The 11,895-nt window shown below is 44.1% G+C and overlaps 1 protein-coding gene across 5 annotated transcripts in view; it reads left to right on the forward strand.

Moving 5' to 3' along the window:
* Positions 1-1,522: 1,522 nt before the first annotated feature.
* The window catches only part of LOC147024934 (UPF0764 protein C16orf89 homolog), a 61,721-nt gene continuing 51,348 nt past the window's right edge, over positions 1,523-11,895 (forward strand). The window contains exons 1-4 of one of the 5 annotated variants that reach the window (XM_085885355.1): positions 1,530-1,853; positions 3,003-3,173; positions 7,578-7,743; positions 8,026-8,155. In XM_085885355.1, the coding sequence (XP_085741481.1) occupies positions 1,556-1,853; positions 3,003-3,173; positions 7,578-7,743; positions 8,026-8,155 (765 nt within the window). In that variant the 5' untranslated portion in view covers positions 1,530-1,555. Of the gene's footprint in view, positions 1,854-3,002; positions 3,174-7,577; positions 7,744-8,025; positions 8,156-11,895 lie in introns of all 5 variants that reach the window. The other 4 variants (XM_085885358.1, XM_085885359.1, XM_085885357.1 and 1 more) reach the window with 4 other exon arrangements.

The raw sequence follows: 11,895 nt of genomic DNA on the forward strand, positions 1-11,895 counted from the left end.
GTCGAATTCAGGATGGAAATACAGCCAGTTTTGCTAACTTGGATTCTGCTCTCATTCACAGTTACCTTGATTCTGAGTTAAATAAACAAATAATTACTCATCTGACTGAATTGAAGCAGAATTCATAAGATACTTTCCGGATATAGATGAGAAACGCGAAGCCTGCAAATTCATAAGGAACCCATTTCAATGTGAAGTCGCTGATATTTCAGACAGGAGTGCAAGAGGAGTTTGTTGAGTTAAAGTTCAACTCCTTGGCTGAAGAAGACATCAAGAAAAACTGGATCTAGAGACGTTCTGGGTCACAGACCTTCCTGTTTACCCTTTGATCTCACATCAAGCTCTTTGGATTCTGACAATGTTTGGATCAACGTATCTCTGTGAAGTTGCATTTTCCACGCTCGTTGCTGTCAACACCAAGTACAGAAACAAACTGAACGTTGAAGGGGATTTGCATTGTGCTCTCTCTGTCATTTGACCAAACATTCAACATCTGGTAGCTCAACAATGTCAAGTATCTCCTTATATGTCATCTCATTAAATACACTGTGTGTATGAGTGTTGCTTGTACAGAATTCTTAGTTCGATAAAAAGACTAAAAACACGTATTTTTCAGTTTTTCCAATAATTCAGCAGGGATTTTTAATCATTTGGTTGAAGATGTGAGGGGGGGGGGCGTGGAGGCAAGGACCAACTACTGGACTCCACAATGTCACAGGACAGGCTGTCTGTCACATCTGGCCGTCATCTCAATTGAGGCCTCAGGATGAAATATAAAGTATTTTTTAATGTAATTTTGCCTCTCACAAAAAATAGAAGAAATCAATTTATATTCCTCTTCAATTGAGGTCGGGGAGGATTGAGGGGTGGGGGCGGGAGCAAGATGCAGGTCAAATGATGTGATTGTGAACAATGATGCAAGTCGAAGTGTGACAACATTGTTGACGATTCTGCATCCAAGAAAACTGGAATATTAATAAAAAAAACTAATTTGTTCCTCTTTCCCGACCTGTGGAATCGACTTCCACATTCTCTTCAGTCCCATTCTTCCCTCCAGGTCTTGAAGATAGCTGTTCACCACCGTCTGTCTCAGATCATCCCCTATCGAAAACCATGAACTTTTCTTACCAAATCTCTCCTTCCTGAGAGTTTTCTTCTGCATCCATCTTATCTCCCCCACCTCTCATCGCCCCAGCCCTGCTGTTGGCATTCCCCCCCCCCCTTCTTCTCTTTATGCTGTTCCTTTTGTTCTGTTATATCTTGCTCCGTTCCATGTTCTACGTCTTCTACGAGTCTTGACTGAATAAAATAAAAGGTGAAATTGTAAGCGGCGTTGATTGTTGTGTGTGCGCGTCATGATTTTTGCTGTAAGTATATGCTTCACCTGAAGATCTGTCATCATTATTTTAATCGGTCCTCCGATACGAGGGCTGTCCAGGTGAGGTTTTGCAGGGGACCACCCACATACCCAGTGGAGGCTCTGAGCAGGAGGGGAAGGTTTTGAGAGGCGGTGCTAAAGGTAAAAGAGAGTTCAGTTCTGAATTGGAATAAAGAGATGCTGTTGCTGCTCTGCCAGAGAGAGAGAGAGAGAGAGGGAAAGAGAGAGGGGGCAGAGAAAGACATCGCAGAGAAAATGAGAGTGACCTCCTGTACCATCATCCTCTTCACGTTAATCTGTCTGCAGGCACATGGCTCTCCCCAACCTCAAGTCTGTCTCCCCCATTCACCTCCAGGTTGTTTTGTGGACTTGCTCGCTAAGGTGGTGCGGGCGGCAGATAGAGCTCTTCGATTTCTCAACTATTCACAGCAAGAGATGATCCTGGATGGAGCCATGGGGTTTGTCATTTTTGAAGGTGAGTGCAACACCTCAATAGCACCTTGGAGAGCGAAAAGGTTAAGTTAACAATGATACATGCTGTAAGTCCATCTATTTATTATGTTTTGCACAAGGGAAGGGGCTCAATTGGTGTGTGCAATGCATGATATGTGTGTGTGTATATGTATATGCATATATAAAAGAGTATTCCTGGTGTTGGCTTAATCGTAATGGTTAGGATGGTGGGCTTGGAATTCTAGGATCTTGAGTTCAAATCCTGCTTGGATTTTGAATTAATACCAGGTGGGGTTGACTCTGCCTGCCATCCTTCCGAGGTTGGCAAAATGAGTGCCAGCTTGCTGGTATCCTGTGTTGGAGTGGTGACCCGTCCACGATTGTTTCTCATAGCCAAGGTGACTGCTTCGGCAGCACAAACGCTCTGCACAGAGTGTGGTCACAATTGATGGATGAATGGATGGGGTAAGAGTGAGTTGTAGATGGCACAATATTTACCTCTTCCCCTGAAGGTCGATGGGGGTGATGTTTTCACCCCCTGTTTGTCTGCCTGTCTGTAAGCTGGATATCTCAAAAAGTTGTGGACAGATTCTGCCGAAACTTGGTGGACATGTTCTGTGTGTGACAAGGACGAATTGATTCAATTTTGGTGAAGATCCGGATCCGGATGGTGGAATTTTTTAAGTGATTCTTCACCATTGAGGGATATTCCTAAAAACGATATAATCGCACGATATCTCAAACGGATTCGGATGAAACTTGGTGGATGAGTTGGAAAGCTGACAAGAACAAGCCGATGAGATTTTGGTTCAGGTCCGAATGAAGATCCGGTCTATGAGTGGGCTACAACAGGTAAACTGTTCAGCCTGGTGGAGGTATGCACTCTACCGAATTCCGTTCCACTTGAGTAGCTTAGCATCGAAGTTTAAAGGGATTTTCATTTCAAAAATTATGGTTGTTAAACTTTACAATGTCTGTCAAAGACATTTGGCCATTCGGTGAGGGTACAATTATCCTTATGGATCCAAAATGTATCATTTGCTTTCATATTTCGATAACTTGATTAATGCATTTGACGTGATCATTTGTTCGTTAAAGTTTGAACTTAATGTTTTGTAATCCCATCGAATGTGGCTTTTACAATCATCTTCATTCCTCAATCATGTTGCAGCTCAAGTTAATGTGTCTATAAGCAAGATGGCATGTTTGGGTCAGAGGAGCCTTGTGACAAAGACCTGTCGCACGATTGAGAGAAGACTTCGTCAGGTTCAGTGGAAGTTGAACTCACTCGTCCCCGGAGCTATCCAAGCTGTTCACACCTCCAACCCGAGTTACTATAACAGTGAGAACACCGCTTTTACTTTTGCTCCATTTCTTACTCCATAACCAGATTTGATACTAAACTTGATACTGTCAAGCCATTCCTTAAGCCTAAGTCACATTTGCTCTTCGACGAGGATACGGCAGCCGTACCCCCCTGAATTGACAAACGTGCGGCGGCCGTAGAGTTTCTGAGGTGGCCTCAGGGTGGCCCGACGCCGTATGGCTATATTTTACAGGCCGTGGGGGTCGCCGTGGAATTATAGCATGGAGTTATAACTCCGTTGGCCGTAGCAATTCGACAAGCCAAGCTGCTGTGACGTAGATGTGTTCCACGTCGACCGTACGTAGGGCGTACGGTGGGCTTGCGTTGTTCGTGCGGCTGCCGTAGGCTCTTATCAATGAAAAATGAATTTTGCCAACCCCCAAAAAATGATGGCGGCCGCACTATTTCCACGGTTGCCGTAGGGTAGTCCTAAGGCGTCCCTGTGTTCAACGTACGGTGGCCTTGCTGTCTGTGTGACTACCTGCGGGCAACGCAGGGTCGACGCACGGTTCCCCTACGCCCGCCGTGCATCCTACGTCGGCCTCCGTGGCAGTCTGCGTCGACCGTACGTCGACCCTGCGCTCCCGCTAGAGATTGGAGTATAGGTGTTTGCCACCAGTGTAGGGCACAAAAGTGATAATCCGATAACAGATAATTATCGAAGTTTACTTTTTTATTATTGGACTATTATCGGAAGTTAACTTCCATTTATCGTTATCGGACCAGTTAACTTCAGACAACTCGATTTTTTTTTTAGTCCCATAATTCCCGTTAATTTTTTGTCCGATAACATTTCTATCGTTTCCGGGTCGCATTTCGCCGAACTAATTAATTAATGATCAATGAGGAGAAAAATGTACATGATTATAGATTACTTGTTTTACAAGATAATGCTGAATCAGGCTGCCGCGTGAAGAAAAATGGAAGAAGAAGAGGTAGAAGAGGAGGAAGAAGAAGAAGAAGAAGAAGAGAAGAAGAAGAAGAAGAAGAAGAAGAAGAAGAAGAAGAAGAAGAAGAAGAAGAAGAAGAAGAAGAAGAAGCCTTGCACTCGCGACTTCCTCAGCCATGCGGATGCTGGGCTCTGCAGGAACTGGGTTCGGTCAAGGTTGGGAAACCCGAAAAATAAAAACATGTGTGACTGCTACATTGTGTGACCGTGGAAATACTGTGGCCGCCCGAGAATTGCTCGTGGCCGTAGATTTTGTAGACCCCACGGCCGCCGAGCCAAATGTGACTTAGGCCTTATCAACCGTTTCATTGGAGTAGTTAAGCCACTTGGCAATCACTCCACAATATCGCACTGTCACTGAATACTCGATGTCGATCGACTTGAACAATGTTCTGGAGACACTCACCTTATTGGCCCCACGTTGTTCGGTGGTGTAACGGGTGATCGCCGGCTCACTGAAAATGTGCATTTTCCCCTTTTTGTATGATATTCCTTCATTATACGACCCGTCACTTCAGCATAGATAAATACACATAAAAAACATTAAAACGTTTCGATGACATCACGGCAGGATAGCCGAGAGGGACGCACGCACGCTCTCGGCTGTGAATCCTGGGTTGGAATCCCAACCCAGCTATAAACTGTCATCCCGGTGTTTCACAGGCAGGGTGATTCATCAATGTGTGTGCCATTAAACTGGACATCACATCTGCAGGAATCCTCCCCTCTTCTCTCCCTCCACCTTAACCCACCCCCCATAACTTTTCACTCTTCCTCTCTCACCTCTCTCCCTCTCTCTCTCTCTCTCCCACCCCTCTTCCCCTCCCCTCTCTCTCCCTCGCTCTCTCTGTCTCCCACCCCTCTTCCTACCCGCCCGCTCTCTCCCTCGCTCTCTCTGTCTCCCAATGTATCTGGACAGTGCTAATGCCCAGATGGTAGTTATCTCCACATGTATCCAGACGGTTGTCATCTCCGCATGTATCCTGGATGGAGGGTGGCTCCATACGTATCCGGATGGTGGTTATCTCCGCATGTATCCTGGATGGAGGTTAACTCCATACGTATCCAGATGGTGGTTATCTCCGCACGTATCCTGGATGGAGGGTGGCTCCATACGTATCCAGATGGTGGTTATCTCCGCACGTATCCAGATGGTGGTTATCTCCGCACGTATCTGGATAGTGGTTATCTCCGCACGTATCTGGACGGTGATTATGTCCAGTCGGTGGTTCTCTACGAGGGGTGGTCAATAAGTACCCTTAAAATGGCGATATAAATTTGAGAATATTATGTGTGTAGTTGTAGACGACATATGTTATACGACATACTGGATAACCCAGGCTTTCAAATTGTTGTTGGAACAGCCTTTGGGGGACTTGGTACCCAGGCTGAATTTTGACTGGGGGAAGGAATTTTGACATCCCATCCACAGGGATGGATCAGGTCCGGCCTCATGGGGAGCTTGATGGTGATCTGGGGGCACCCCAACCCCATCAGGGTGCAGCCTGAGTTGTGTTCTCAGGCTTAGAGGGTTACTGGACCCTGGTCATGGGTAGGTCCTCCAGGGAAGGAGGGGAGGGATTGAGGTGATCCTTCCTGGACACCTGGCAGAGGTGCATCTGGGAAGACCCCGAAGGGGCAGTGTTGCTTTGTCATGCCTTGATGGTGGCACTGCTGAGGGCCTGAGGAAGTGACTGCCTGGGCAGGTGGTTCAGCATCCTTTCCACGAGGATCCTAGGCAGCCTACTACATTATTAACACTGGTCGATGGATGCGGTTCATCAGCAAAGACAGAGTTTGAGTACCCCCACTCGATGAACAACTTGTGGAACTTTAAGTTGTTAAATTGGGAGCATGATTAGTACGGCCCAGAGCGCCCGCATAACCTTACACAAATGGTGCACTGCAATTTAATGGGATCTTTGTTTGGGAGGAAGGCCTCTGGGATTGATTGGCTTTCTGAACCAGGGAAAAATGGCTGCAACAGATGCTGCCGATATTAACCAACCTTTCCAGTGATGATTTGGTAAAGTGGAACTAAATTTACCTTTCACATTGCAACAACTCACCATGCTTAGCTTTGGGAGAATGCACGTAAGTTGGGACATTGATATGGTTGACGAGCAACAGTTGCCCTGAGGGCCAGCACTTGGACCAAGTGGAAGGTGATAATTTTATCAGAAATACATGTATGACGTGTTGCGAATAAAGTAAAACAATCTCTTATGCTTTGTGTTTTGTTTAGTGTGGGTATGCAGGCCATGGCTGTTAGGAGCATTGTGCAGTAGCATGTATGGCAGGTATAGATAAATTGGAAAGCATTGTGTGTTCAGTTCAGTTCATGGGGGGGGGGGGAAGAGGTATGTGTTCCTGCAGGGGCTGCAATCTCTGAAGGTCGATGCTCCACAATGCTTCACACACTCTTTCCAGGTCCTGACAAGAAAGGAATCCACTGGAAGGAGGGTCAGGTTTCAGTCGATTAAGAGGTGGGAGACCCTTGATGACCAATGCAGGATGCAAAAGGCAATTTTTGGTGGGCCCCCTCCAGTGAAGGAACAGCAAGGAAGTTGCATTGGAACAGGGGAAGACTTCCTTTGAATGCAGGGCTTGTTTGCCCTCCATGCGCCAAAGCCGGTCACCCTCCTGCCGCTCTCCCATCACCTCATTTTAGGATCTCTCAGCTGACCAGTGTAGCAAGTGACATCCACTGGAGGTCGTGGTTAAGAGATGGGATTTATGTCTGAGAAATGTTAAATTGTGGTTAAGGTTGTCCTGTTTGTGTTTTCGAACCAATCCTCTCTCCTCCGTAAGAACACCTCAACGAGGCACGGTGTGGGTGGAGGAATGAAACTTTTGAAATGTTACTTGTTTTTGTACATACATTAATTTTGATGGAAATACGTGGGTCGATCGTTAAGGCTGGTTAGGTAAGGCGAGGTTCAACTTAGCATGGACCGTGTGCTCACGTAGGATAGATCATATTGACGTATAACAAGGACTTTGTTTTTCGGGTAAGTTGTCCTGTTAGTGTATGCCATTGGACGGTGGTGGTGTTTGCGGTCGAGGCTATCTACATTACGGATGTCACGTGATCTGTCCTTCCTGTTTGAACCACTGAGAACCAGGTGAGGTGGAGCAAGCAGACCCCCAAGAGGATCATTCATTCGGTCAATACCAGCATATTTGGCATCATGTTGCTCCTTTCCCTCCCCTTTCGGGCAGATGAGCCGGTGGTCTCGATGTCACTGTCGGTCAATGCATGTCCACCCCCCACCCATCCGTCACCCAGAAGTGCCGTTGAAACATGCATGCTGTCCAATTCACAGCTAACATGTTCATTTCATGCCACAAGGTGTTATCCAAAAGCTTATAATTCATTTTCCTCTCTGTAATGAAGTTGTTCGTAATGTTGGATACACTTTTTTTCGCAGACTTTGCGTCAATGATAAGCTCAGAGTTTTGGTCTTCATCTCCACCACTGACGGTTGAGACGGATCAAGTGTCGATCAGACATCCTAATGGACCGACGGTTATCCCCATTGAGTGCGCAACAGAGATCAGAAACGATTACTGCTTCGGTCTGCTCCTCGGAACAAGGTTTGGGTTTCAGAGACTTGGGAAGAGAAAAACCTTTTAAAATAACTCAAACACATTGGTCCATCATGCAAATGACATGGCACAAAGTATGACGAGCTTCTTATTCTTTCACAAAAGTGACAAATTAGTACTTGGTGATGTTTTATTTGCTATCTTATAACAAAATCTTCACAGGGAAATTTCTTTTAATTCTTCGTCCAAACCTAAAGCAATGTTGTTCTGAAGAATTTGCACGATTCTCAATGGACGTCTGTTCTGGGGGTATTGTTCTGTGCTGTCCAGGCCCGATGAGGAGCATGGCTCTGTGGAGCAATGCACTGTATCAGACACGTGTCTCCAGATGGCGACACTCCCTGGCTGCACAAAATACACCCTTTCTCACCAGATGCTGTACTTCTTACTGGCCCGACAGGTGATACATTTTGTTTTGCTTGTATAAGTGACAATGGCACGGCATTTTAAAGTGCGTAAGCAGGTTAACGGGTGTAGGCCCATTGAGGAACAGTACAGGGATATTGGTTCGTGATGAAGTGAGATTGCAGACTTATTACCCGCGCCGAAGAAGAGCGTATTGCATTTGTGTCCGTTCGTTTGTCTGTTTGTTTGTCCGCACAGAACTTTCGTGTTTTTCTCCACAACCGCTTGTCAGATTGAGACAGAGTTTTCACCATTGGTGCGACTACTCATGTAGAATGTTTTAATGATAATTTTGCTGTCATTGGCGACGTGGTGTGGCAGCCATGTTGGAAAAACGGATATACTTTGGACCTCTGTATCTCTGAAAATGCACCAAGGAAAAAATTGAAATTGGCACATAGCAAATACTCCTTTCTCATGGGGAATGTGTGATTTTTTTTTAATGTCGTCGGTGCCTTCGTTAAGACGTCATAATTGCATATTTAGAACTAGAGGTGAAGCACTCGGAAGAGTGCAAAACCTCCGCCGCCAATACTGCTGAGTCACTTAAGTGAACCTGATATCCTATTCATTGTAGGTCAAAACGGATCAGACTCTACTGAACCACGATTGAATAAACTAAACTAGATCGACGCGCATGTAGAAATGCCAAAAAGATAAAATCGAATTTTTTTTGAAAAAAAAAGTTGCAAAATTTCTTTTTTTTCTCTCTAATTTTTTTGGGGGGTTGGAAATCACTTAAAACATGTAGAAATACAAAAAAAAAAATTCAAATATTTTTCAAATAAAATCGAAATTTTTTTGAAAAAAAGTTGTAAAATTTTCGAAGTTTTTTTTTGGGACAAAGTCCAAAATCTAAGCGCATGATCCTTGGACCATACCTAATCCCCCCACCAAGTTTCGTCGAAATCCGTCCAGGACTTTTCCCGTAATACTGTTCACAAACAAACAGGCAGGGGTGAAAACAGTCACCTCCATCCATCTTCGATGGCGGAGGTTAACAACACCACATCTGATCAGTACGAAATTTTTTGAGGGTCATCTCGGGATAAAATGGCTCAAAAAAAAAATTGATGATATGCTCAGTCACAAGATTCAGCAGCTATATTGTTTTTTTTAACCTTCAAAAATCTTCTTTTCTTAAATGACTGAACAGATTGAGGTGAAACTTCACACGGATGACCACCTATCCACGAGGAACAAAAGATTTACACATTATGTCATAGATCACATGGTTTGGCAGCCATATTGGATTTATCCTAAAACCTATTTTAAAAATCTCCAGAACGGCTGGACAGATCGAGAGGAAACTTCATACAAATGTTCCCCAAGCCTTGGGGATACCAGGGTATTCATGAATAGTTGATAATTAATTCACATGGTCTGGCAGCAATATTAGGTTGAGCGAAAACCTCAAAAAAATTATGTCTTGAACCGCTTAATCAACATGAAACTTCACAATTATGATTGAGTGGGGATGAGGAATACATGTTTTAAATTTCAAATTCATTGGATGCATGCTCGAGCAGCCAGAATTTTTATTATTATTTTTGATCCGGGTTCTTTTTTTTTTTGAATAAGGCTCACTTGGCTGTGCCTGGATGGGCTTGAGAGTAGAGGAGTCGTAGCTGAAATGCGAATCCTATCCAGGTTCCTCCTGATGACTTCATTTTTGCTTTTTGCTGGTTCGGGTTCCTTCTGATTACTCCAATGCAGGACTGTACTGAACAGATCGAGAACTACTCCAACGCAAGACTGTTTTTGTAAGGAAGACCTATTTGGTTTTCCGTTTGATTTTAATTCATTTAAATCCCATTCTGAATTCAATTGAATAATAAACGTCATGGGTCAGGGTCAGCTGTCCAATCAAAGCAGGACATCTTAGTCCCTGGTCATCACTGCCAGCAGTTATAAAGTGGCAGTTCTAGTGATTTCTTTTATTAATTACATAACACACCAGTACATAAATGCCACACAAAATACACCACCCGAGCACCACACAAAACAAATCTTCGAGAGGGTCTGCAATCACTGATTGCTCATTTTCTTGTTCTTGCAATCTATGGAATTTTTAACATTAATCTCCAACAATGCATTTTTAAACTATCAATCTTCTTCCTTTCTTTCTTTCTCACTTTCTATGACTTATATCCATGCATTACAACTGGAAATCCCAGATCATTCACCATCATCCTCTCGGCTTGTTTCATCACATCCTTATATTTCCAGATCTTTATCAATCCTGACATTGCTGTTCTCCCCAGTGATAACCATCTATGAATTTCTCCTCTACATTCTCCACTCACTTCAATCTTAGAACCCCAGAAGATTAAACTTTCCACATGATCGTCTCCCAATCTGAACATGTGTATCTTCTCAGATGACAAGATTTTAATATTTTAAAGTTTAAACATGGACGAGCTTCTTCACTTTCCTTATTCACTGTCTGCAGCAGTTTCATCAAGTCCTCTGCCAACTTAGTGGTATCATCAGCATTCCTTCTGTTCTTGATACATCTTCCTCCCATCCTGACTCGAACCATTATGTCATCCAAGTTTGATTTCCTCATAAAGATGTACTCACAATGCAGATTGAACAAAGGCGAATGCACCCCCTTTTCTGACCCCTTTCCCAATTCCAAACCATTATGTTTCTCCATACCCTGTTCTTGCTGTAGCTTCTTATTTAGTGTGCAGACTTCAGACATATCACGTGCTCTGGCATTCTCATTGCCCATCAGGTGAAGTCCATACATTTGGGTACTTTCAAACCTGGAGGCTGCTCATCTGGCATGGCAGCTTTAGTTCTTAGATTTCTGATCACGATTGTTTTATTGGCATGGACGGAAATGGTTTGCCATTGCCTTCTGCAGGACAGTGTCTATGCTCAACGGGTGATACTAGACATTGTTATCCCAAAGAAAATCATTTGTCGAGCATCAAAGCCATGCAGCCATTATTGACAAGCTGTACCAGCTGCCTGGCATTGCCATCCACCACCTGCTCAAATGGCTTCATGTAGCCCTGATCAGGAAGCTAAAGCGGGGGTAGTTCACCTTGCCCACGGGTTAACAAATGCAAAGGCCACCTCCTTTAAAAAGGATTGTTGCATTTACCCTGTTTAAACCCTGAGCCTTTGGTTTCAAAAATCCTGAACCGCAAGGCAGCGACAAATTTAGGTTTTGAGTTTCCTGCTCCGATGTGAGCTGCCAACCAAAGCTGAGCCTCATTTTCCAAAAGCAAAGCAGACTTCTCGAGTTGGATGGGTATGAGGAGGTGTGGGACGGAGTCCTTTCAGGCTACAAATATCCGTGATCATTTTTTGAATCACATTGATGCGCACGTTCTGATCGTTAGTTAACCCTAATAGCTCATATCACTGCATTCTGGATGGTTTCCAAGCTCTGCTAATTCAGATGACACTTCTCCAGTTTGTTGTAATCTCCATTTGGGTGTATTCATAATGTCAAACAGAGTCCTCTGAAATCTCAAAGCAGCTGTTTTTGTCAGATCACATCTTTTTTGTAGAATTGTGATATTTTACTGTTGTCAGAAACAGTATTTTTTTCCAGTGCTCTTTACAATAATGTCACAGTCAAGAAAGACCACAGACACCTTCAATTGTAATTCGTTTGTTGAAAAGTTCCCCAGTATTGTCAATTTTCGATGATCTTGCATTTTATTGTTCCTATTGCTCTGACTATCATTGGCACAATCTTGGTACTCTTCAGCATTC

Source organism: Eptatretus burgeri, chromosome 6, assembly GCF_056783735.1.
Source record: "Eptatretus burgeri isolate ZD-2024b chromosome 6, Ebu_testis_v1, whole genome shotgun sequence".
In the NCBI taxonomy this organism is placed as follows: Eukaryota; Metazoa; Chordata; class Myxini; order Myxiniformes; family Myxinidae; genus Eptatretus; species Eptatretus burgeri.